Source organism: Pseudophryne corroboree, chromosome 10 (genome assembly GCF_028390025.1).
Source record: "Pseudophryne corroboree isolate aPseCor3 chromosome 10, aPseCor3.hap2, whole genome shotgun sequence".
In the NCBI taxonomy this organism is placed as follows: Eukaryota; Metazoa; Chordata; class Amphibia; order Anura; family Myobatrachidae; genus Pseudophryne; species Pseudophryne corroboree.
The window spans coordinates 278199513-278227500 of NC_086453.1; the positions used below are offsets into that span (position 1 = coordinate 278199513).

Below are 27988 nucleotides of genomic sequence, written 5' to 3' on the forward strand. Positions count from 1 at the left end.
CGTAGCAGGGCTAGTGATCTATCCCCGCCACGGTTTCTAGAGGGAACGTGATCAATAATCATGTATCTAAGAGTCGACAAGTTGTGTCCTGCTTTCACAAAATGTCTAGATACAGGTTGATCACTGTATCCCTTCTCAAGGGCATTCCTAATAGATAATCTATGGGTGGCCATACGTTCTCGCAGGGTTCTATCAGTTTTCCCTACGTAACTGAGACCACATGGACATGTAATCATATACACTATGAACTTAGTAGTACATGTTAATCGGTGCTTAATGAGGTATTTTTTGCCACTATATGGGTGTCTAAAACTGTCACCAGCTACCATATATCGACAGGTGGTGCAGTTTAAACATTTAAAGCACCCATTTTTTCGTGACAAAAAATGTGTTTCCGGGGTTACCTCTCTAGTTATATTAGTTCTGACAACCCAATCATGAATATTCTTACCCCTGGTATAGCAAGGCATTATTCTTTTATCTGCAAGATTAAGATTTTTATCTGTACCCACTATGGGCCATAGTTTTTTTGTTATTAATCTGATGTCATTACTTTTATCATTATAATGATTAACCCAGGGTAGATACGTAGTATTGGCCTTTTTATTCCTAGGGTTTAACAATTGTTCTCTCGGAATAGCCATTACCTTGTCTTTAGACACTGATAATGATTGCTCGTCATACCCCCTAGTGATGAATTTTTGAATCATCAGGTCAATGTTGTTATTAGCCATCTCATCATCACTACAAATGCGTCTAGCACGTAAAAACTGGGAATACGGTAATCCGTATTTAAGGGGTTTAGGGTGAAAGCTTGCTGCATGAAGCAGGGTGTTGCGGTCTGTCTGTTTGCTGAAAAGATTAGTTGAAATTACCCCATCCTTTAATTCAATAAGAACATCCAAGAAATGTATTGTTTTATAATCAATGGAGTATGTAAATTTAATGGGACTGTCTGACAGATTGTGTTCCGATATGAGGGTAGTTAAAGCTTCATCTGATCCCGTCCATATCAGAAACACATCATCTATGTATCTAGCATAGAATAATATCTTCTCCTTGATGTTAATTCTATTGAAAAAAATATCTTGTTCAGCTTTAAACATATACGCATTGGCGTACGACGGGGCCACATTCGACCCCATCGCACACCCAGACGTCTGGAGAAAAAAATTGCCATCATGAAAAAAATAATTTTTTGTTAGAACCAATTCAAGTAGTTCCAAAACAAAATTAATGTCGGGGCCAACATATAGCGGATTAGATGTAATTAAATCCCTTACTGCTTTGATGCCCTCAGTGTTGGGGATAACAGTGTAAAGATTGGAGACATCAATACTGCATAAGACACAATTACTTGGAATGTCCCCCACAGCATGTAATTTTTTCAAAAAAGCCGTCGTATCCTGGATATATAATGGGTGACCCATAACGCAAGGCTGTAATAAGCAGTCCAGATACACTGAAATGGGTTGGAACAGGGACCCCCTCGCAGATATAATAGGTCTGCCAGGAGGGTCCCTGTGCCCCTTGTGTATCTTGGGCAGCGTATATAACAGTGGTACAACCGGTTTTTTACACAGTAATGCTTTTCCAAGTTCAGAAGAAATAATCTCCCTGTCTACCGCTTCATGTAAGCAATTCTCCAGAGCCTGACTAAAAATCTCTGTCGGATCATGTGATAGACGCCTATACACAGCACTGTTAGCTAACTGTCGATCAATTTCATTTCTATATGCCTCAATATTCTGTATAACTATAGCCCCGCCTTTATCTGCGGGGCGTATAGTTATATCCCTATATGAGGATAAATCTTTTAGTGCTTGGAATTCACCAGAAGTTAAATTATTATACACATTGCAGTTAAGTCTAGTGGCATTCAACTTATCCCCTTCATGGTTTAACATACGAGAAAAAGTCTTAATAGAGGTATTATTAGTAGGTGGATCAAAAGTAGACTTTCTTTGAAGGCGTTTAACAGCTGCTGGTACATCTGTGGACGCAGAAGAATCTGCTAGCTGCGCCTTACTGCCTTTAAAGTGTTCATGCAATCTAAGTTGTCTAGTTAGACGATATTTCTCCACTTCCCATTTAAAACCATCAAAGTGGGTACTAGGCACAAAAGAAAGACCACGACTTAATACCTTAAGTTCAAGCTCAGTCAGTGTCCGTGAGGACAGATTAATTACTGTCTCTTGCGGCGGGCAAGGGGTGGGCGTCCTGGTTTTCGACCTCTTGTTTTGCCCCCCTCTCCTCGTGAACCTCCTCTGTCGGCCACTTGATTGCGGGTGCGTACAGCTAAAGGGATAAATGGTCATCCTGGAATATGTTCAGAATCACTGATGATATCACGTCCCTGTGAGGAATCGGAATCCGTTGTCTGTCTGTATGGAGCTCTGAACTGTCTTTTGTTGTTCTCACGGCGGCCACCTCCCACCCAATTGTACACCTGATTATACTCATAGTCCGATGTAACTTTAATGAGTTTTGATTTCTTAAATTGTATCAGGTTACGTTTGTAGATTAGAAGCTGTTTTTCAAGTTTATCCAGCCAATTAATGTCTTTATCGGCTGTAAGAGTAGTCCGGTGTGCAGTTTCAAATTTACTGATGGATTCTCTGGTAACAGTCAGCTCCCTGCCCGCCTCCTCAATGACGAGCAGCATCAGGTCATAGCTGCATTTATTTAAAACTGCTATCCATCTTTTGCAAAACGCAACATTGTGGCGTCCAATGGTTGGACAGTTTCTAATGCGAAAACCGCGGGGTATCATTTTCTCTTTGTAATAATCACTTAATGTTACTGCATGGTAATGGTAATCCAATTCACGCTGTTTAAGTTTAGACCATTCTTTGTATAAATGTTCATTAGACTTATATTCAGGTTCATGGCGCATGCTGTCCTTACTTAGCATAGATTCTGCCTCAGAGTCAGAGAAAGACAACGCCAAACCTTGTGTAATCCTTGCAAGATTAGAGATTTCACACATTGTTCCCTCTGTCATGCTGTGACCTTCAGACATGGTGTTAATAAAAACAACAATATGGGGTATGCACCCCACTAACCAAATGCCGATGCACGAGCTTCACACAGGATGCGTAATATACAGATGGGTGCTAGAGCCTAAGATAGGTACGTACTTATTCACAGTACCTTCCAATGCAGAGTCCAAGTAGGCAGCACTCCCAATGTTAAACTCACAAGATGATGGTGCCTTCCGTAGGAGTCCCCAGCACGGGGTATTCCAATTTGTAGTGGAAAGTCGGCGGCACTCAAAGAAATACGGCAAACACACATAAGTGCTGTTCAACGTTTCGAGGAATTTATTACCTCGTCATCAGGATACAAAAACACAGACATAAACTTACATTTATAGACCTGCACCTCACCACGTGTAGTCGGCCGGCTCCGGAAGCTGGAAGACGACGCCCACCGATGACGACATCATTCTAACCCCCGTTGCCATAGCAGCCGCAATAAACAAAAAACTGTGACACATAAAAATGACATCATACGGTTACATTCCCATAACAGAGACAGGTGTGCTCTAACAGTTCCATTTCATAAATAACCTTAAATCTTAGCATAAATTATAACCAAGACTAACAAGGTAAAGCTGATAAAAAGGATAAAAATTCCTTAATTCAATAACCTGAATATGTATCAACTGGAATTAATCCGTTACATATAACATCCCAATGTTTATACATTCTAAAAAATATCAAAAGAATATTAAATCGACTAATTAAAGGAAACAGTGCAATCCCAAGCTTTCATTAAGTCCCTTAGGAGATAAAGTATTCAATCTATGTATCCACATAGATTCACAGCGTAGCAGGGCTAGTGATCTATCCCCGCCACGGTTTCTAGAGGGAACGTGATCAATAATCATGTATCTAAGAGTCGACAAGTTGTGTCCTGCTTTCACAAAATGTCTAGATACAGGTTGATCACTGTATCCCTTCTCAAGGGCATTCCTAATAGATAATCTATGGGTGGCCATACGTTCTCGCAGGGTTCTATCAGTTTTCCCTACGTAACTGAGACCACATGGACATGTAATCATATACACTATGAACTTAGTAGTACATGTTAATCGGTGCTTAATGAGGTATTTTTTGCCACTATATGGGTGTCTAAAACTGTCACCAGCTACCATATATCGACAGGTGGTGCAGTTTAAACATTTAAAGCACCCATTTTTTCGTGACAAAAAATGTGTTTCCGGGGTTACCTCTCTAGTTATATCAGTTCTGACAACCCAATCATGAATATTCTTACCCCTGGTATAGCAAGGCATTATTCTTTTATCTGCAAGATTAAGATTTTTATCTGTACCCACTATGGGCCATAGTTTTTTTGTTATTAATCTGATGTCATTACTTTTATCATTATAATGATTAACCCAGGGTAGATACGTAGTATTGGCCTTTTTATTCCTAGGGTTTAACAATTGTTCTCTCGGAATAGCCATTACCTTGTCTTTAGACACTGATAATGATTGCTCGTCATACCCCCTAGTGATGAATTTTTGAATCATCAGGTCAATGTTGTTATTAGCCATCTCATCATCACTACAAATGCGTCTAGCACGTAAAAACTGGGAATACGGTAATCCGTATTTAAGGGGTTTAGGGTGAAAGCTTGCTGCATGAAGCAGGGTGTTGCGGTCTGTCTGTTTGCTGAAAAGATTAGTTGAAATTACCCCATCCTTTAATTCAATAAGAACATCCAAGAAATGTATTGTTTTATAATCAATGGAGTATGTAAATTTAATGGGACTGTCTGACAGATTGTGTTCCGATATGAGGGTAGTTAAAGCTTCATCTGATCCCGTCCATATCAGAAACACATCATCTATGTATCTAGCATAGAATAATATCTTCTCCTTGATGTTAATTCTATTGAAAAAAATATCTTGTTCAGCTTTAAACATATACGCATTGGCGTACGACGGGGCCACATTCGACCCCATCGCACACCCAGACGTCTGGAGAAAAAAATTGCCATCATGAAAAAAATAATTTTTTGTTAGAACCAATTCAAGTAGTTCCAAAACAAAATTAATGTCGGGGCCAACATATAGCGGATTAGATGTAATTAAATCCCTTACTGCTTTGATGCCCTCAGTGTTGGGGATAACAGTGTAAAGATTGGAGACATCAATACTGCATAAGACACAATTACTTGGAATGTCCCCCACAGCATGTAATTTTTTCAAAAAAGCCGTCGTATCCTGGATATATAATGGGTGACCCATAACGCAAGGCTGTAATAAGCAGTCCAGATACACTGAAATGGGTTGGAACAGGGACCCCCTCTTTTCAGCAAACAGACAGACCGCAACACCCTGCTTCATGCAGCAAGCTTTCACCCTAAACCCCTTAAATACGGATTACCGTATTCCCAGTTTTTACGTGCTAGACGCATTTGTAGTGATGATGAGATGGCTAATAACAACATTGACCTGATGATTCAAAAATTCATCACTAGGGGGTATGACGAGCAATCATTATCAGTGTCTAAAGACAAGGTAATGGCTATTCCGAGAGAACAATTGTTAAACCCTAGGAATAAAAAGGCCAATACTACGTATCTACCCTGGGTTAATCATTATAATGATAAAAGTAATGACATCAGATTAATAACAAAAAAACTATGGCCCATAGTGGGTACAGATAAAAATCTTAATCTTGCAGATAAAAGAATAATGCCTTGCTATACCAGGGGTAAGAATATTCATGATTGGGTTGTCAGAACTGATATAACTAGAGAGGTAACCCCGGAAACACATTTTTTGTCACGAAAAAATGGGTGCTTTAAATGTTTAAACTGCACCACCTGTCGATATATGGTAGCTGGTGACAGTTTTAGACACCCATATAGTGGCAAAAAATACCTCATTAAGCACCGATTAACATGTACTACTAAGTTCATAGTGTATATGATTACATGTCCATGTGGTCTCAGTTACGTAGGGAAAACTGATAGAACCCTGCGAGAACGTATGGCCACCCATAGATTATCTATTAGGAATGCCCTTGAGAAGGGATACAGTGATCAACCTGTATCTAGACATTTTGTGAAAGCAGGACACAACTTGTCGACTCTTAGATACATGATTATTGATCACGTTCCCTCTAGAAACCGTGGCGGGGATAGATCACTAGCCCTGCTACGCTGTGAATCTATGTGGATACATAGATTGAATACTTTATCTCCTAAGGGACTTAATGAAAGCTTGGGATTGCACTGTTTCCTTTAATTAGTCGATTTAATATTCTTTTGATATTTTTTAGAATGTATAAACATTGGGATGTTATATGTAACGGATTAATTCCAGTTGATACATATTCAGGTTATTGAATTAAGGAATTTTTATCCTTTTTATCAGCTTTACCTTGTTAGTCTTGGTTATAATTTATGCTAAGATTTAAGGTTATTTATGAAATGGAACTGTTAGAGCACACCTGTCTCTGTTATGGGAATGTAACCGTATGATGTCATTTTTATGTGTCACAGTTTTTTGTTTATTGCGGCTGCTATGGCAACGGGGGTTAGAATGATGTCGTCATCGGTGGGCGTCGTCTTCCAGCTTCCGGAGCCGGCCGACTACACGTGGTGAGGTGCAGGTCTATAAATGTAAGTTTATGTCTGTGTTTTTGTATCCTGATGACGAGGTAATAAATTCCTCGAAACGTTGAACAGCACTTATGTGTGTTTGCCGTATTTCTTTGAGTGCCGCCGACTTTCCACTACAAATTGGAATACCCCGTGCTGGGGACTCCTACGGAAGGCACCATCATCTTGTGAGTTTAACATTGGGAGTGCTGCCTACTTGGACTCTGCATTGGAAGGTACTGTGAATAAGTACGTACCTATCTTAGGCTCTAGCACCCATCTGTATATTACGCATCCTGTGTGAAGCTCGTGCATCGGCATTTGGTTAGTGGGGTGCATACCCCATATTGTTGTTTTTATTAACACCATGGCTGAAGGTCACAGCATGACAGAGGGAACAATGTGTGAAATCTCTAATCTTGCAAGGATTACACAAGGTTTGGCGTTGTCTTTCTCTGACTCTGAGGCAGAATCTATGCTAAGTAAGGACAGCATGCGCCATGAACCTGAATATAAGTCTAATGAACATTTATACAAAGAATGGTCTAAACTTAAACAGCGTGAATTGGATTACCATTACCATGCAGTAACATTAAGTGATTATTACAAAGAGAAAATGATACCCCGCGGTTTTCGCATTAGAAACTGTCCAACCATTGGACGCCACAATGTTGCGTTTTGCAAAAGATGGATAGCAGTTTTAAATAAATGCAGCTATGACCTGATGCTGCTCGTCATTGAGGAGGCGGGCAGGGAGCTGACTGTTACCAGAGAATCCATCAGTAAATTTGAAACTGCACACCGGACTACTCTTACAGCCGATAAAGACATTAATTGGCTGGATAAACTTGAAAAACAGCTTCTAATCTACAAACGTAACCTGATACAATTTAAGAAATCAAAACTCATTAAAGTTACATCGGACTATGAGTATAATCAGGTGTACAATTGGGTGGGAGGTGGCCGCCGTGAGAACAACAAAAGACAGTTCAGAGCTCCATACAGACAGACAACGGATTCCGATTCCTCACAGGGACGTGATATCATCAGTGATTCTGAACATATTCCAGGACGACCATTTATCCCTTTAGCTGTACGCACCCGCAATCAAGTGGCCGACAGAGGAGGTTCACGAGGAGAGGGGGGCAAAACAAGAGGTCGAAAACCAGGACGCCCACCCCTTGCCCGCCGCAAGAGACAGTAATTAATCTGTCCTCACGGACACTGACTGAGCTTGAACTTAAGGTATTAAGTCGTGGTCTTTCTTTTGTGCCTAGTACCCACTTTGATGGTTTTAAATGGGAAGTGGAGAAATATCGTCTAACTAGACAACTTAGATTGCATGAACACTTTAAAGGCAGTAAGGCGCAGCTAGCAGATTCTTCTGCGTCCACAGATGTACCAGCAGCTGTTAAACGCCTTCAAAGAAAGTCTACTTTTGATCCACCTACTAATAATACCTCTATTAAGACTTTTTCTCGTATGTTAAACCATGAAGGGGATAAGTTGAATGCCACTAGACTTAACTGCAATGTGTATAATAATTTAACTTCTGGTGAATTCCAAGCACTAAAAGATTTATCCTCATATAGGGATATAACTATACGCCCCGCAGATAAAGGCGGGGCTATAGTTATACAGAATATTGAGGCATATAGAAATGAAATTGATCGACAGTTAGCTAACAGTGCTGTGTATAGGCGTCTATCACATGATCCGACAGAGATTTTTAGTCAGGCTCTGGAGAATTGCTTACATGAAGCGGTAGACAGGGAGATTATTTCTTCTGAACTTGGAAAAGCATTACTGTGTAAAAAACCGGTTGTACCACTGTTATATACGCTGCCCAAGATACACAAGGGGCACAGGGACCCTCCTGGCAGACCTATTATATCTGCGAGGGGGTCCCTGTTCCAACCCATTTCAGTGTATCTGGACTGCTTATTACAGCCTTGCGTTATGGGTCACCCATTATATATCCAGGATACGACGGCTTTTTTGAAAAAATTACATGCTGTGGGGGACATTCCAAGTAATTGTGTCTTATGCAGTATTGATGTCTCCAATCTTTACACTGTTATCCCCAACACTGAGGGCATCAAAGCAGTAAGGGATTTAATTACATCTAATCCGCTATATGTTGGCCCCGACATTAATTTTGTTTTGGAACTACTTGAATTGGTTCTAACAAAAAATTATTTTTTTCATGATGGCAATTTTTTTCTCCAGACGTCTGGGTGTGCGATGGGGTCGAATGTGGCCCCGTCGTACGCCAATGCGTATATGTTTAAAGCTGAACAAGATATTTTTTTCAATAGAATTAACATCAAGGAGAAGATATTATTCTATGCTAGATACATAGATGATGTGTTTCTGATATGGACGGGATCAGATGAAGCTTTAACTACCCTCATATCGGAACACAATCTGTCAGACAGTCCCATTAAATTTACATACTCCATTGATTATAAAACAATACATTTCTTGGATGTTCTTATTGAATTAAAGGATGGGGTAATTTCAACTAATCTTTTCAGCAAACAGACAGACCGCAACACCCTGCTTCATGCAGCAAGCTTTCACCCTAAACCCCTTAAATACGGATTACCGTATTCCCAGTTTTTACGTGCTAGACGCATTTGTAGTGATGATGAGATGGCTAATAACAACATTGACCTGATGATTCAAAAATTCATCACTAGGGGGTATGACGAGCAATCATTATCAGTGTCTAAAGACAAGGTAATGGCTATTCCGAGAGAACAATTGTTAAACCCTAGGAATAAAAAGGCCAATACTACGTATCTACCCTGGGTTAATCATTATAATGATAAAAGTAATGACATCAGATTAATAACAAAAAAACTATGGCCCATAGTGGGTACAGATAAAAATCTTAATCTTGCAGATAAAAGAATAATGCCTTGCTATACCAGGGGTAAGAATATTCATGATTGGGTTGTCAGAACTGATATAACTAGAGAGGTAACCCCGGAAACACATTTTTTGTCACGAAAAAATGGGTGCTTTAAATGTTTAAACTGCACCACCTGTCGATATATGGTAGCTGGTGACAGTTTTAGACACCCATATAGTGGCAAAAAATACCTCATTAAGCACCGATTAACATGTACTACTAAGTTCATAGTGTATATGATTACATGTCCATGTGGTCTCAGTTACGTAGGGAAAACTGATAGAACCCTGCGAGAACGTATGGCCACCCATAGATTATCTATTAGGAATGCCCTTGAGAAGGGATACAGTGATCAACCTGTATCTAGACATTTTGTGAAAGCAGGACACAACTTGTCGACTCTTAGATACATGATTATTGATCACGTTCCCTCTAGAAACCGTGGCGGGGATAGATCACTAGCCCTGCTACGCTGTGAATCTATGTGGATACATAGATTGAATACTTTATCTCCTAAGGGACTTAATGAAAGCTTGGGATTGCACTGTTTCCTTTAATTAGTCGATTTAATATTCTTTTGATATTTTTTAGAATGTATAAACATTGGGATGTTATATGTAACGGATTAATTCCAGTTGATACATATTCAGGTTATTGAATTAAGGAATTTTTATCCTTTTTATCAGCTTTACCTTGTTAGTCTTGGTTATAATTTATGCTAAGATTTAAGGTTATTTATGAAATGGAACTGTTAGAGCACACCTGTCTCTGTTATGGGAATGTAACCGTATGATGTCATTTTTATGTGTCACAGTTTTTTGTTTATTGCGGCTGCTATGGCAACGGGGGTTAGAATGATGTCGTCATCGGTGGGCGTCGTCTTCCAGCTTCCGGAGCCGGCCGACTACACGTGGTGAGGTGCAGGTCTATAAATGTAAGTTTATGTCTGTGTTTTTGTATCCTGATGACGAGGTAATAAATTCCTCGAAACGTTGAACAGCACTTATGTGTGTTTGCCGTATTTCTTTGAGTGCCGCCGACTTTCCACTATATATATATATATATATATATATATATTAGTCCTTATGATGCTGCCTTCTTTGTATATATTCGGAGATGTTTCGAGCTTTCTTAATAGAAATAGTAGAGAGGTTGCTCATAGCAACCAATCAACTTCTAATCTGTACAGACTGTAGTAGATAAATTATAGCTAGAATCAGATTGGTTGCTCTGGGCAACTTCTCCATTTTTTCTCTTGAGCCGGTTGGTACAACTCCTCCATAGTTCTTAAAATGTCTGCCATTGTTCTGCCTACAATTGTTGTGCTAACTCTACTTACTTTTCCATTTACCACACCTACAATTTATTTTGTCCCGCCCATGGGGGTCATTACGAGTTGATCGCACGTAGCAACTTTTTGCTGCTCGTGCGATCAACTAGACGCCGCCTATGGGGGAGTGTATTGCTGCATAGCAGGGCTGCGAACGCTTGTGCAGCCCTGCTATGCAAAAAAAATTTCCTGTAAAAGAAGACCAGGGTAAGAGTTACTTACCCTGTGCGATCAATCCAGCGATGCAGGTCCCGGAATTGACGTCAGACAACCGACCTCCAAACTCCTGGACACGCCTGCGTTGGACTCGCCACTCCCCGAGAATGGTGAGTTGCTGCCCGGATCTGCCTTCCTCCTGTCAGTCTTCATGCGGTCGCCGCTGCGACCGCTTTCTTTGCTAGCGACGTCGCTGCCGGGCGACAGCTGTCGCCGGGCAACGGCGCGCCTGCGCAATGTGGCTGCCATGCATGCGCAGTTCCGACCAAGTCGCACGGCTGCAAATGAAGCGCAGCGTGCGATCGGGTTGGAATGACCCCCCATGTAAGCCCATTTTCACAAATTATTCCAGGCCAAGTTCCCAGTCAGCCCGTGCTGACACACATACATTGTAAGTGCTATTAAATACTATGGGCTAGATGTAATTAAGTCCCAGTTGGCTGTAGCCGGTTCCCAGCCGAACTCTGACATTTTTTTTAAAGCGGCAATCTTGTATATGATTGCCGTTTTAAAAAAAACGTCTGAGTTCAGCCGGGAACCCGCACTTCCAGCCAACTGTGACTTCATTACATCCGGCCCTATACAGGATTGTTAGAAAAATGTAACTCAAGGCTATTACATGTATTTGAGCAAAATAACTATTGGAATATAAAATATTGGCATGCCATGATATTCAAAGAACATAAAGTTTATCTTTAACAGATCTCAATTCTTAGACTTTTCTTTGTATTATAGTTAAGCAGCTCTGCACAGTACTATCCTTTGCTAACATAAATATATTTATTTCCAACAAAGTAATATAATAAGATTGAGTCGCTGCTGGTCATCCCTGTCCCTTCCCTTTCTTTGTGCCTGTGACCTGTGTCAGGCTGTGCACCACTGTACACACTGTGTCACTGTTTGCTATGAGGTTGTCAGGTACACAAACCACGGGCTCCCAGACACACAATGAGCTGACTCAATCTCCTTTGGTAATACAGGCTTTTCATATTCTAAATAGAAAGGGGAGGGGAAGTCTAGGGGGACCATGGAAACAAAAACAGGGATCCTGCGTTGACAATAAGTGCACTTTAGAACATGGATCCCCCATCAGTTTCTTGTATCTGTGAGCTCTGCGACTGTGGGTGAGCGACCAGATGTGTACATTTTAAATGTAGTTGTATTTTGTAGCTGAATATCCTTTGTTTGCACACAATGACTTTGCAGGATAGTAGTGAGTAAGACAGTACAGATTTGATGTGACAAATGTTCTGCTTTTCATACAAGTTGGAAAAAGTACCTTGTTTAAATGGAGCATATTTGGATTAGATCTAAAACAGTGTTGTTTCCTTGTCATTTATAACATTATTATTATTATTATTATTATTATTATTATTATTATTATTATTATTACAGTTAAGTATCCCATATCCAAATATTCCGAAATACGGAATATTCCGAAATACGGACTTTTTTGAGTGGGAGTGAGATAGTGAAACCTTTGTTTTCTGATGGCTCAATGTACACAAACTTTGTTTAATGCACAAAGTTATTAAAAATATTGGCTAAAATGACCTTCAGGCTGTGTGTATAATGTGTATGTGTAACATAAATGCATCCTGTGCTTAGACTTAGGTCCCATCGCCATGATATCTCATTATGGTATGCAATTATTCCAAAATACGGAAAAATCCGATATCCAAAATACTTCTGGTCCCAAGCATTTTGGATAAGGGATACTCAACCTGTATTATTATAATAATAATAATAATAATAATAATAATTATTATTATTATTATTATTTATATACAGAGTGGTAACAATTTAAAGTATCAATGGACTCATGCCAAACTGCATAAATTCACAATGGTTACAATACTGTGTGTGAATATGTAGGTAATAAAATGTAATGCAAGGTAAGTTCATCTATGGGAAGTTATACTGTATCTCAATCAGAAGTTATTATACATGTCAAATAAGTATATTGGGACAGGAGATACTGACTGCCGCTGTACACAGAAAAAACACAGACATGTTTGTATTATCCATATATCCCTATTATACACCTGTATAGGACATGACTCTACAAGGACTGTGTAATACTCATCTTCAGTTTTCTGTTCTTTCTGATACCTGTGCCCCTATTTATCAAGCCTTGGAGAGTAATAAATAGCACGGTGATAAAGTACCAACCTAATCATCTCCTAACTTCTATGTCAAAGGCTGTGTTTGAAAAATGACAGTTAGGAGCTGATTGGTTGGTACTTTATCACAGTGCTAATTATCACTCTCCAAGGCTTGATAAATCTGATTAGTTCCAGATAACCAGTGTGAGACAGTAGAGTGTACCGGGGCCCAGGATTTATCTTGGCAGCCCTGGGTTGGGGCATGAGCATGTTGGGGGCACAGTCATTTAGTAGTGTGTGTATATTTGTTACAGGAAACACAAACACCACAAGGGATGCACAAGACAGCATCATGTTCGGCGCAGAGTGACTGATGGCAACTGTTTTGTCTCCCACTATAAGGCCACGTTCAACGCCCCAAGAAGTGAGTGATGACCTGTATTACTGACTTCTAGCAGTTTTCATGTAACCGGGAATTCCGGATTTATGCAGCCTCGCTTATCTATCTCTTCTGTCTCATTAATGATGTTGGTTGTGCACAGGTTGGACTGGAAAGCACTTGGGTGGTCATTCCGAGTTGATCGCAGCCAGCTTTTTGGGGGAGTGTATTTTAGCTTAGCAGGGCTGCGATCGCTTGTGCAGCCCTGCTAAGCTAAAAAAAATTCACACAAAACAAGACCAGCCCTGGACATACTTTGATGTCAGACATCCACCCTCCGTTCTCCTGGACACGCCTGCGTTTTCCTTACCACTCCGCGAAAACGGCAGCCAACGGTCCGGATACGCCCAGGAACGCCTTCTTTCTGTTAATCTTCTTGCGGTCGGCTCTGCGACCGCTTTCTTCGTAGGACGCGACGTAACCCGGCGACCTCTGTCGCCGGGCAACGAAGCGCGTGTGCAGTGCGCCTGCCACGCATGCGCATTCCAGACCCGTTCGCACTGCAGCGACAAACCGCTGCGTGCGAACGGGTCGGAATGACCCCCTTTGAGCGTCACATTTTATGCCATTAGAACAGTAGAACAGAAACTACTGTACTTTGCATTGTCAAATGTATTGTCATATGTGGTAGCAAGTAGAAAAAGGCGCTGTTGTATTTATATAGGAGGGAAGTGATCAAGTTCACTGATCACTCCCTGTGTTTTTACCTGTGATAGCTGATTTGTATGTACAGGAGCTACTTTGATACATCCATGCAGGCAGGCCAGAGCAGGTAGCGTGTGGCACTCCAGCGGTTGTGGAACTACACATCCCAACATACTAGAGATGAGCGGGTTCGGTTTCTCTGAATCCGAACCCGCCAGAACTTCATGTTTTTTTTCACGGGTCCGAGCGACTCGGATCTTCCCGCCTTGCTCGGTTAACCCGAGCGCGCCCGAACGTCATCATGACGCTGTCGGATTCTCGCGAGGCTCGGATTCTATCGCGAGACTCGGATTCTATATAAGGAGCCGCGCGTCGCCGCCATTTTCACACGTGCATTGAGATTGATAGGGAGAGGACGTGGCTGGCGTCCTCTCCGTTTAGAATAGATTAGAGAGACACTTGATTTACTAATTTTGGGGAGCATTAGGAGTACTCAGTACAGTGCAGAGTTTTGCTGATAGTGACCACCAGTTTTATTTATAATCCGTTCTCTGCCTGAAAAAAGCGATACACAGCACACAGTGACTCAGTCACATACCATATCTGTGTGCACTGCTCAGGCTCAGGCCAGTGTGCTGCATCATCTATTATCTATATATAATATTATATATATCTGTCTGACTGCTCAGCTCACACAGCTTATAATTGTGGGGGAGACTGGGGAGCACTACTGCAGTGCCAGTTATAGGTTATAGCAGGAGCCAGGAGTACATAATATATTATATAGTGAGTGACCACCAGACACACAGTGCAGTTTATTTAATATATCCGTTCTCTGCCTGAAAAAAGCGATACACACAGTGACTCAGTCAGTCACATACCATATCTGTGTGCACTGCTCAGGCTCAGGCCAGTGTGCTGCATCATCTATATATATTATATATCTGTCTGACTGCTCAGCTCACACAGCTTATAATTGTGGGGGAGACTGGGGAGCACTACTGCAGTGCCAGTTATAGGTTATAGCAGGAGCCAGGAGTACATAATATTATATTAAAATTAAACAGTGCACACTTTTGCTGCAGGAGTGCCACTGCCAGTGTGACTAGTGACCAGTGACCTGACCACCAGTATATATAATATTAGTAGTATACTATCTCTTTATCAACCAGTCTATATTAGCAGCAGACACAGTACAGTGCGGTAGTTCACGGCTGTGGCTACCTCTGTGTCGGCACTCGGCAGCCCGTCCATAATTGTATATACCACCTAACCGTGTTTTTTTTTTCTTTCTTTATACATACATACTAGTTACGAGTATACTATCTCTTTATCAACCAGTCTATATTAGCAGCAGACACAGTACAGTGCGGTAGTTCACGGCTGTGGCTACCTCTGTGTCGGCACTCGGCAGCCCGTCCATAATTGTATATACCACCTAACCGTGGTTTTTTTTTCTTTCTTTATACATACATACTAGTTACGAGTATACTATCTCTTTATCAACCAGTCTATATATTAGCAGCAGACACAGTACAGTGCGGTAGTTCACGGCTGTGGCTACCTCTGTGTCGGCACTCGGCAGCCCGTCCATAATTGTATATACCACCTAACCGTGGTTTTTTTTTCTTTCTTTATACATACATACTAGTTACGAGTATACTATCTCTTTATCAACCAGTCTATATATTAGCAGCAGACACAGTACAGTGCGGTAGTTCACGGCTGTGGCTACCTCTGTGTCGGCACTCGGCAGCCCGTCCATAATTGTATATACCACCTAACCGTGGTTTTTTTTTCTTTCTTTATACATACATACTAGTTACGAGTATACTATCTCTTTATCAACCAGTCTATATATTAGCAGCAGACACAGTACAGTGCGGTAGTTCACGGCTGTGGCTACCTCTGTGTCGGCACTCGGCAGCCCGTCCATAATTGTATATACCACCTAACCGTGTTTTTTTTTTCTTTCTTTATACATACATACTAGTTACGAGTATACTATCTCTTTATCAACCAGTCTATATATTAGCAGCAGACACAGTACAGTGCGGTAGTTCACGGCTGTGGCTACCTCTGTGTCGGCACTCGGCAGCCCGTCCATAATTGTATATACCACCTAACCGTGGTTTTTTTTTCTTTCTTTATACATACATACTAGTTACGAGTATACTATCTCTTTATCAACCAGTCTATATTAGCAGCAGACACAGTACAGTGCGGTAGTTCACGGCTGTGGCTACCTCTGTGTCGGCACTCGGCAGCCCGTCCATAATTGTATATACCACCTAACCGTGGTTTTTTTTTCTTTCTTTATACATACATACTAGTTACGAGTATACTATCTCTTTATCAACCAGTCTATATATTAGCAGCAGACACAGTACAGTGCGGTAGTTCACGGCTGTGGCTACCTCTGTGTCGGCACTCGGCAGCCCGTCCATAATTGTATATACCACCTAACCGTGGTTTTTTTTTCTTTCTTTATACATACATACTAGTTACGAGTATACTATCTCTTTATCAACCAGTCTATATATTAGCAGCAGACACAGTACAGTGCGGTAGTTCACGGCTGTGGCTACCTCTGTGTCGGCACTCGGCAGCCCGTCCATAATTGTATACTAGTATCCAATCCATCCATCTCCATTGTTTACCTGAGGTGCCTTTTAGTTGTGCCTATTAAAATATGGAGAACAAAAATGTTGAGGTTCCAAAATTAGGGAAAGATCAAGATCCACTTCCACCTCGTGCTGAAGCTGCTGCCACTAGTCATGGCCGAGACGATGAAATGCCAGCAACGTCGTCTGCCAAGGCCGATGCCCAATGTCATAGTACAGAGCATGTCAAATCCAAAACACCAAATATCAGTAAAAAAAGGACTCCAAAACCTAAAATAAAATTGTCGGAGGAGAAGCGTAAACTTGCCAATATGCCATTTACCACACGGAGTGGCAAGGAACGGCTGAGGCCCTGGCCTATGTTCATGGCTAGTGGTTCAGCTTCACATGAGGATGGAAGCACTCAGCCTCTCGCTAGAAAAATGAAAAGACTCAAGCTGGCAAAAGCAGCACAGCAAAGAACTGTGCATTCTTCGAAATCCCAAATCCACAAGGAGAGTCCAATTGTGTCGGTTGCGATGCCTGACCTTCCCAACACTGGACGTGAAGAGCATGCGCCTTCCACCATTTGCACGCCCCCTGCAAGTGCTGGAAGGAGCACCCGCAGTCCAGTTCCTGATAGTCAGATTGAAGATGTCAGTGTTGAAGTACACCAGGATGAGGAGGATATGGGTGTTGCTGGCGCTGGGGAGGAAATTGACCAGGAGGATTCTGATGGTGAGGTGGTTTGTTTAAGTCAGGCACCCGGGGAGACACCTGTTGTCCGTGGGAGGAATATGGCCGTTGACATGCCAGGTGAAAATACCAAAAAAATCAGCTCTTCGGTGTGGAGGTATTTCACCAGAAATGCGGACAACAGGTGTCAAGCCGTGTGTTCCCTTTGTCAAGCTGTAATAAGTAGGGGTAAGGACGTTAACCACCTCGGAACATCCTCCCTTATACGTCACCTGCAGAGCATTCATAATAAGTCAGTGACAAGTTCAAAAACTTTGGGTGACAGCGGAAGCAGTCCACTGACCAGTAAATCCCTTCCTCTTGTAACCAAGCTCACGCAAACCACCCCACCAACTCCTTCAGTGTCAATTTCCTCCTTCCCCAGGAATGCCAATAGTCCTGCAGGCCATGTCACTGGCAATTCTGACGAGTCCTCTCCTGCCTGGGATTCCTCCGATGCATCCTTGCGTGTAACGCCTACTGCTGCTGGCGCTGCTGTTGTTGCCGCTGGGAGTCGATGGTCATCCCAGAGGGGAAGTCGTAAGCCCACTTGTACTACTTCCAGTAAGCAATTGACTGTTCAACAGTCCTTTGCGAGGAAGATGAAATATCACAGCAGTCATCCTACTGCAAAGCGGATAACTGAGTCCTTGACAACTATGTTGGTGTTAGACGTGCGTCCGGTATCCGCCGTTAGTTCACAGGGAACTAGACAATTTATTGAGGCAGTGTGCCCCCGTTACCAAATACCATCTAGGTTCCACTTCTCTAGGCAGGCGATACCGAGAATGTACACGGACGTCAGAAAAAGACTCACCAGTGTCCTAAAAAATGCAGTTGTACCCAATGTCCACTTAACCACGGACATGTGGACAAGTGGAGCAGGGCAGGGTCAGGACTATATGACTGTGACAGCCCACTGGGTAGATGTATGGACTCCCGCCGCAAGAACAGCAGCGGCGGCACCAGTAGCAGCATCTCGCAAACGCCAACTCTTTCCTAGGCAGGCTACGCTTTGTATCACCGCTTTCCAGAATACGCACACAGCTGAAAACCTCTTACGGCAACTGAGGAAGATCATCGCGGAATGGCTTACCCCAATTGGACTCTCCTGTGGATTTGTGGCATCGGACAACGCCAGCAATATTGTGTGTGCATTAAATATGGGCAAATTCCAGCACGTCCCATGTTTTGCACATACCTTGAATTTGGTGGTGCAGAATTTTTTAAAAAACGACAGGGGCGTGCAAGAGATGCTGTCGGTGGCCAGAAAAATTGCGGGACACTTTCGGCGTACAGGCACCACGTACAGAAGACTGGAGCACCACCAAAAACTACTGAACCTGCCCTGCCATCATCTGAAGCAAGAAGTGGTAACGAGGTGGAATTCAACCCTCTATATGCTTCAGAGGTTGGAGGAGCAGCAAAAGGCCATTCAAGCCTATACAATTGAGCACGATATAGTAGGTGGAATGCACCTGTCTCAAGTGCAGTGGAGAATGATTTCAACGTTGTGCAAGGTTCTAATGCCCTTTGAACTTGCCACACGTGAAGTCAGTTCAGACACTGCCAGCCTGAGTCAGGTCATTCCCCTCATCAGGCTTTTGCAGAAGAAGCTGGAGGCATTGAAGAAGGAGCTAAAAGGGAGCGATTCCGCTAGGCATGTGGGACTTGTGGATGCAGCCCTTAATTCGCTTAACAAGGATTCACGGGTGGTCAATCTGTTGAAATCAGAGCACTACATTTTGGCCACCGTGCTCGATCCTAGATTTAAAGCCTACCTTGGATCTCTCTTTCCGGCAGACACAGGTCTGCTGGGGTTGAAAGACCTGCTGGTGACAAAATTGTCAAGTCAAGCGGAACGCGACCTGTCAACATCTCCTCCTTCACATTCTCCCGCAACTGGGGGTGCGAGGAAAAGGCTCAGAATTCCGAGCCCACCCGCTGGCGGTGATGCAGGGCAGTCTGGAGCGACTGCTGATGCTGACATCTGGTCCGGACTGAAGGACCTGACAACGATTACGGACATGTCGTCTACTGTCACTGCATATGATTCTCTCAACATTGATAGAATGGTGGAGGATTATATGAGTGACCGCATCCAAGTAGGCACGTCACACAGTCCGTACTTATACTGGCAGGAAAAAGAGGCAATTTGGAGGCCCTTGCACAAACTGGCTTTATTCTACCTAAGTTGCCCTCCCACAAGTGTGTACTCCGAAAGAGTGTTTAGTGCCGCCGCTCACCTTGTCAGCAATCGGCGTACGAGGTTACATCCAGAAAATGTGGAGAAGATGATGTTCATTAAAATGAATTATAATCAATTCCTCCGCGGAGACATTGACCAGCAGCAATTGCCTCCACAAAGTACACAGGGAGCTGAGATGGTGGATTCCAGTGGGGACGAATTGATAATCTGTGAGGAGGGGGATGTACACGGTGATATATCGGAGGGTGAAGATGAGGTGGACATCTTGCCTCTGTAGAGCCAGTTTGTGCAAGGAGAGATTAATTGCTTCTTTTTTGGGGGGGGTCCAAACCAACCCGTCATATCAGTCACAGTCGTGTGGCAGACCCTGTCACTGAAATGATGGGTTGGTTAAAGTGTGCATGTCCTGTTTTGTTTATACAACATAAGGGTGGGTGGGAGGGCCCAAGGACAATTCCATCTTGCACCTCTTTTTTCTTTTCTTTTTCTTTGCATCATGTGCTGATTGGGGAGGGTTTTTTGGAAGGGACATCCTGCGTGACACTGCAGTGCCACTCCTAGATGGGCCCGGTGTTTGTGTCGGCCACTAGGGTCGCTAATCTTACTCACACAGTCAGCTACCTCATTGCGCCTCTTTTTTTCTTTGCGTCATGTGCTGTTTGGGGAGGGTTTTTTGGAAGGGACATCCTGCGTGACACTGCAGTGCCACTCCTAGATGGGCCCGGTGTTTGTGTCGGCCACTAGGGTCGCTAATCTTACTCACACAGCTACCTCATTGCGCCTCTTTTTTTCTTTGCGTCATGTGCTGTTTGGGGAGGGTTTTTTGGAAGGGACATCCTGCGTGACACTGCAGTGCCACTCCTAGATGGGCCCGGTGTTTGTGTCGGCCACTAGGGTCGCTTATCTTACTCACACAGCGACCTCGGTGCAAATTTTAGGACTAAAAATAATATTGTGAGGTGTGAGGTATTCAGAATAGACTGAAAATGAGTGTAAATTATGGTTTTTGAGGTTAATAATACTTTGGGATCAAAATGACCCCCACATTCTATGATTTATGCTGTTTTTTAGTGTTTTTTGAAAAAAACACCCGAATCCAAAACACACCCGAATCCGACAAAAAAAATTCGGTGAGGTTTTGCCAAAACGCGTTCGAACCCAAAACACGGCCGCGGAACCGAACCCAAAACCAAAACACAAAACCCGAAAAATTTCAGGCGCTCATCTCTACAACATACCCGGCCGCAGTTTTAAAATGCCCTAACAGCAAAACTGTGGCAGGGAATGCTGGGATGTGTAGTTCCACAGCTGCTGGAGTGCCGGGCAATGTCTACCACTGCAAACATGTATGAGCCTGGGCACTTAGCGACCCCTGATTAAGTTAATTTGAGGAAATGAAGCGCAAATCACTGCAAAGTCATACCCTTGTTAACCTAGAGGAACACGTTTTACTTACCCAGAAGAGAGAGAGACTAGTGAGTTTGCAGGTCATCACTGGATCATGAGAACAACATAAGCCGAAGGCAGTCGGAGCATTTCCTTGTCTGTACATGAAAGCAATTCGCACTTAACAGGGGGAGTCCCTTTAGGGTGCCTCATAGCCAAGATAAAGTGATTATTAGAGCCTTTCCTTGCTGACACCCATTGTGTAAAGAGTTGTTTTGTTATAGCTTTTTTAACAAATATATATAGAGATATATATAGATATGTTTGTTTTTTTTTAAAAAGGAGATTGTTCCAGCTATTCCCAAAATATCACTGCCCTCCTGAGGATGTGAGAGAATCTGCAACCTGACACCACCTTCCCATCAGTGCGAGTCAGCCTGCAGAAACATTCTAAGTTGTAGCCTAATCGTATAAGTGAGGAAAAGTCAGGACTGCAGAATATTGCTGCAAAATTATATTTTTTGGACTGAAATCCCCGCCCTGCCCAGTGATCTGTTAGTGTAAGAGGTCGTTTTCCCACAAGTGCCGACAGAAAATGCGTGATAGATGCCTTTAGAAATAGTTCACCTCCAGAAAAGGAAGAAATCAGGTTTGGGTGGACAGAGACATATTAAAAAAATCTTTTTCTGTTTTTAATATTGTTGTCAGTAGATTTTGGAAGCTGACATAGGGCCTTATTCAGCTTTAGTTGCAAAATTGCAAATCAGGTGATTATTGGCAGACTGCGCATGCACTGCAAACTAGAGATGAGCGCCTGAAATTTTTCGGGTTTTGTGTTTTGGTTTTGGGTTCGGTTCCGCGGCCGTGTTTTGGGTTCGAACGCGTTTTGGCAAAACCTTACCGAATTATTTTTGTCGGATTCGGGTGTGTTTTGGATTCGGGTGTTTTTTTCCAAAAACACTAAAAAACAGCTTAAATCATAGAATTTGGGGGTCATTTTGATCCCAAAGTATTATTAACCTCAAAAACCATAATTTACACTCATTTTCAGTCTATTCTGAATACCTCACACCTCACAATATTATTTTTAGTCCTAAAATTTGCACCGAGGTCGCTGTGTGAGTAAGATAAGCGACCCTAGTGGCCGACACAAACACCGGGCCCATCTAGGAGTGGCACTGCAGTGTCACGCAGGATGTCCCTTCCAAAAAACCCTCCCCAAACAGCACATGACGCAAAGAAAAAAAGAGGCGCAATGAGGTAGCTGTGTGAGTAAGATTAGCGACCCTAGTGGCCGACACAAACACCGGGCCCATCTAGGAGTGGCACTGCAGTGTCACGCAGGATGGCCCTTCCAAAAAACCCTCCCCAAACAGCACATGACGCAAAGAAAAAAAGAGGCGCAATGAGGTAGCTGTGTGAGTAAGATTAGCGACCCTAGTGGCCGACACAAACACCGGGCCCATCTAGGAGTGGCACTGCAGTGTCACGCAGGATGGCCCTTCCAAAAAACCCTCCCCAAACAGCACATGACGCAAAGAAAAAAAGAGGCGCAATGAGGTAGCTGACTGTGTGAGTAAGATTAGCGACCCTAGTGGCCGACACAAACACCGGGCCCATCTAGGAGTGGCACTGCAGTGTCACGCAGGATGTCCCTTCCAAAAAACCCTCCCCAAACAGCACATGACGCAAAGAAAAAAAGAGGCGCAATGAGGTAGCTGTGTGAGTAAGATTAGCGACCCTAGTGGCCGACACAAACACCGGGCCCATCTAGGAGTGGCACTGCAGTGTCACGCAGGATGTCCCTTCCAAAAAACCCTCCCCAATCAGCACATGATGCAAAGAAAAAGAAAAGAAAAAAGAGGTGCAAGATGGAATTATCCTTGGGCCCTCCCACCCACCCTTATGTTGTATAAACAAAACAGGACATGCACACTTTAACCAACCCATCATTTCAGTGACAGGGTCTGCCACACGACTGTGACTGATATGACGGGTTGGTTTGGACCCCCCCCCAAAAAAGAAGCAATTAATCTCTCCTTGCACAAACTGGCTCTACAGAGGCAAGATGTCCACCTCATCTTCACCCTCCGATATATCACCGTGTACATCCCCCTCCTCACAGATTATCAATTCGTCCCCACTGGAATCCACCATCTCAGCTCCCTGTGTACTTTGTGGAGGCAATTGCTGCTGGTCAATGTCTCTGCGGAGGAATTGATTATAATTCATTTTAATGAACATCATCTTCTCCACATTTTCTGGATGTAACCTCGTACGCCGATTGCTGACAAGGTGAGCGGCGGCACTAAACACTCTTTCGGAGTACACACTTGTGGGAGGGCAACTTAGGTAGAATAAAGCCAGTTTGTGCAAGGGCCTCCAAATTGCCTCTTTTTCCTGCCAGTATAAGTACGGACTGTGTGACGTGCCTACTTGGATGCGGTCACTCATATAATCCTCCACCATTCTATCAATGTTGAGAGAATCATATGCAGTGACAGTAGACGACATGTCCGTAATCGTTGTCAGGTCCTTCAGTCCGGACCAGATGTCAGCATCAGCAGTCGCTCCAGACTGCCCTGCATCACCGCCAGCGGGTGGGCTCGGAATTCTGAGCCTTTTCCTCGCACCCCCAGTTGCGGGAGAATGTGAAGGAGGAGATGTTGACAGGTCGCGTTCCGCTTGACTTGACAATTTTGTCACCAGCAGGTCTTTCAACCCCAGCAGACCTGTGTCTGCCGGAAAGAGAGATCCAAGGTAGGCTTTAAATCTAGGATCGAGCACGGTGGCCAAAATGTAGTGCTCTGATTTCAACAGATTGACCACCCGTGAATCCTTGTTAAGCGAATTAAGGGCTGCATCCACAAGTCCCACATGCCTAGCGGAATCGCTCCGTGTTAGCTCCTTCTTCAATGCCTCCAGCTTCTTCTGCAAAAGCCTGATGAGGGGAATGACCTGACTCAGGCTGGCAGTGTCTGAACTGACTTCACGTGTGGCAAGTTCAAAGGGCATCAGAACCTTGCACAACGTTGAAATCATTCTCCACTGCACTTGAGACAGGTGCATTCCATCTCCTATATCGTGCTCAATTGTATAGGCTTGAATGGCCTTTTGCTGCTCCTCCAACCTCTGAAGCATATAGAGGGTTGAATTCCACCTCGTTACCACTTCTTGCTTCAGATGATGGCAGGGCAGGTTCAGTAGTTTTTGGTGGTGCTCCAGTCTTCTGTACGTGGTGCCTGTACGCCGAAAGTGTCCCGCAATTTTTCTGGCCACCGACAGCATCTCTTGCACGCCCCTGTCGTTTTTTAAAAAATTCTGCACCACCAAATTCAAGGTATGTGCAAAACATGGGACGTGCTGGAATTTGCCCATATTTAATGCACACACAATATTGCTGGCGTTGTCCGATGCCACAAATCCACAGGAGAGTCCAATTGGGGTAAGCCATTCCGCGATGATCTTCCTCAGTTGCCGTAAGAGGTTTTCAGCTGTGTGCGTATTCTGGAAAGCGGTGATACAAAGCGTAGCCTGCCTAGGAAAGAGTTGGCGTTTGCGAGATGCTGCTACTGGTGCCGCCGCTGCTGTTCTTGCGGCGGGAGTCAATACATCTACCCAGTGGGCTGTCACAGTCATATAGTCCTGACCCTGCCCTGCTCCACTTGTCCACATGTCCGTGGTTAAGTGGACATTGGGTACAGCTGCATTTTTTAGGACACTGGTGACTCTTTTTCTGAGGTCTGTGTACATTTTCGGTATCGCCTGCCTAGAGAAATGGAACCTAGATGGTATTTGGTACCGGGGACACAGTACCTCCAACAAGTCTCTAGTTGGCTCTGCAGTAATGATGGATACCGGAACCACGTTTCTCACCACCCAGGATGCCAAGGCCTCAGTTATCCGCTTTGCAGTAGGATGACTGCTGTGATATTTCATCTTCCTCGCAAAGGACTGTTGAACAGTCAATTGCTTACTGGAAGTAGTACAAGTGGGCTTACGACTTCCCCTCTGGGATGACCATCGACTCCCAGCGGCAACAACAGCAGCGCCAGCAGCAGTAGGCGTTACACGCAAGGATGCATCGGAGGAATCCCAGGCAGGAGAGGACTCGTCAGACTTGCCAGTGACATGGCCTGCAGGACTATTGGCATTCCTGGGGAAGGAGGAAATTGACACTGAGGGAGTTGGTGGGGTGGTTTGCGTGAGCTTGGTTACAAGAGGAAGGGATTTACTGGTCAGTGGACTGCTTCCGCTGTCACCCAAAGTTTTTGAACTTGTCACTGACTTATTATGAATGCGCTGCAGGTGACGTATAAGGGAGGATGTTCCGAGGTGGTTAACGTCCTTACCCCTACTTATTACAGCTTGACAAAGGGAACACACGGCTTGACACCTGTTGTCCGCATTTCTGGTGAAATACCTCCACACCGAAGAGCTGATTTTTTTGGTATTTTCACCTGGCATGTCAACGGCCATATTCCTCCCACGGACAACAGGTGTCTCCCCGGGTGCCTGACTTAAACAAACCACCTCACCATCAGAATCCTTCTGGTCAATTTCCTCCCCAGCGCCAGCAACACCCATATCCTCCTCATCCTGGTGTACTTCAACACTGACATCTTCAATCTGACTATCAGGAACTGGACTGCGGGTGCTCCTTCCAGCACTTGCAGGGGGCATGCAAATAGTGGAAGGCGCATGCTCTTCACGTCCAGTGTTGGGAAGGTCAGGCATCGCAACCGACACAATTGGACTCTCCTTGTGGATTTGGGATTTCAAAGAACGCACAGTTCTTTGCGGTGCTTTTGCCAGCTTGAGTCTTTTCAGTTTTCTAGCGAGAGGCTGAGTGCTTCCATCCTCATGTGAAGCTGAACCACTAGCCATGAACATAGGCCAGGGCCTCAGCCGTTCCTTGCCACTCCGTGTGGTAAATGGCATATTGGCAAGTTTACGCTTCTCCTCCGACAATTTTATTTTAGGTTTTGGAGTCCTTTTTTTTCTGATATTTGGTGTTTTGGATTTGACATGCTCTGTACTATGACATTGGGCATCGGCCTTGGCAGACGACGTTGCTGGCATTTCATCGTCTCGGCCATGACTAGTGGCAGCAGCTTCAGCACGAGGTGGAAGTGGATCTTGATCTTTCCCTAATTTTGGAACCTCAACTTTTTTGTTCTCCATATTTTATAGGCAGAACTAAAAGGCACCTCAGGTAAACAATGGAGATGGATGGATTGGATACTAGTATACAATTATGGACGGACTGCCACGGTTAGGTGGTATAAAAAAACCACGGTTAGGTGGTATATATTGTAATACAATTATGGATGGACGGACTGCCTGCCGAGTGCCGACACAGAGGTAGCCACAGCCGTGAACTACCGCACTGTACACTGGTTGATAAAGAGATAGTAGTATACTCGTAACAACTAGTATGACTGACTATGACGGTATAAAGAATGAAAAAAAAACCACGGTTAGGTGGTATATATTGTAATACAATTATGGATGGACGGACTGCCTGCCGAGTTCCGACACAGAGGTAGCCACAGCCGTGAACTACCGCACTGTACACTGGTTGATAAAGAGATAGTAGTATACTCGTAACAACTAGTATGACTGACTATGACGGTATAAAGAATGAAAAAAAAACCACGGTTAGGTGGTATATATTATAATACAATTATGGATGGACGGACTGCCTGCCGACTGCCGACACAGAGGTAGCCACAGCCGTGAACTACCGCACTGTACACTGGTTGATAAAGAGATAGTAGTATACTCGTAACAACTAGTATGACACTATGACGGTATAAAGAATGAAAAAAAAACCACGGTTAGGTGGTATATATTATAATAATACAATTATGGATGGACGGACTGCCTGCCGAGTTCCGACACAGAGGTAGCCACAGCCGTGAACTACCGCACTGTACACTGGTTGATAAAGAGATAGTAGTATACTCGTAACAACTAGTATGACTGACTATGACGGTATAAAGAATGAAAAAAAAACCACGGTTAGGTGTTATATATTGTAATACAATTATGGATGGACGGACTGCCTGCCGAGTTCCGACACAGAGGTAGCCACAGCCGTGAACTACCGCACTGTACACTGGTTGATAAAGAGATAGTAGTATACTCGTAACAACTAGTATGACTGACTATGACGGTATAAAGAATGAAAAAAAAACCACGGTTAGGTGGTATATATTATAATACAATTATGGATGGACGGACTGCCTGCCGACTGCCGACACAGAGGTAGCCACAGCCGTGAACTACCGCACTGTACACTGGTTGATAAAGAGATAGTAGTATACTCGTAACAACTAGTATGACACTATGACGGTATAAAGAATGAAAAAAAAACCACGGTTAGGTGGTATATATTATAATAATACAATTATGGATGGACGGACTGCCTGCCGAGTTCCGACACAGAGGTAGCCACAGCCGTGAACTACCGCACTGTACACTGGTTGATAAAGAGATAGTAGTATACTCGTAACAACTAGTATGACTGACTATGACGGTATAAAGAATGAAAAAAAAACCACGGTTAGGTGGTATATATTGTAATACAATTATGGATGGACGGACTGCCTGCCGAGTTCCGACACAGAGGTAGCCACAGCCGTGAACTACCGCACTGTACACTGGTTGATAAAGAGATAGTAGTATACTCGTAACAACTAGTATGACTGACTATGACGGTATAAAGAATGAAAAAAAAACCACGGTTAGGTGGTATATATTGTAATACAATTATGGAT

At 43.5% G+C, this 27988-nt stretch overlaps 1 protein-coding gene across 2 annotated transcripts in view; it reads left to right on the forward strand.

Annotated features, from left to right (window-relative positions):
• The first annotated feature begins 12098 nt into the window (after positions 1-12098).
• LOC134966499 (stabilizer of axonemal microtubules 1-like) overlaps positions 12099-27988 on the forward strand; it is a 48907-nt gene continuing 33017 nt past the window's right edge. Inside the window, exons 1-2 of one of the 2 annotated variants that reach the window (XM_063943281.1) lie at positions 12099-12208; positions 13504-13613. In XM_063943281.1, coding sequence (XP_063799351.1) covers positions 12162-12208; positions 13504-13613 — 157 coding nt within the window. In that variant the 5' untranslated portion in view covers positions 12099-12161. The remainder of the gene's footprint in view (positions 12209-13503; positions 13614-27988) is intronic. The other variant, XM_063943282.1, reaches the window with a different exon arrangement.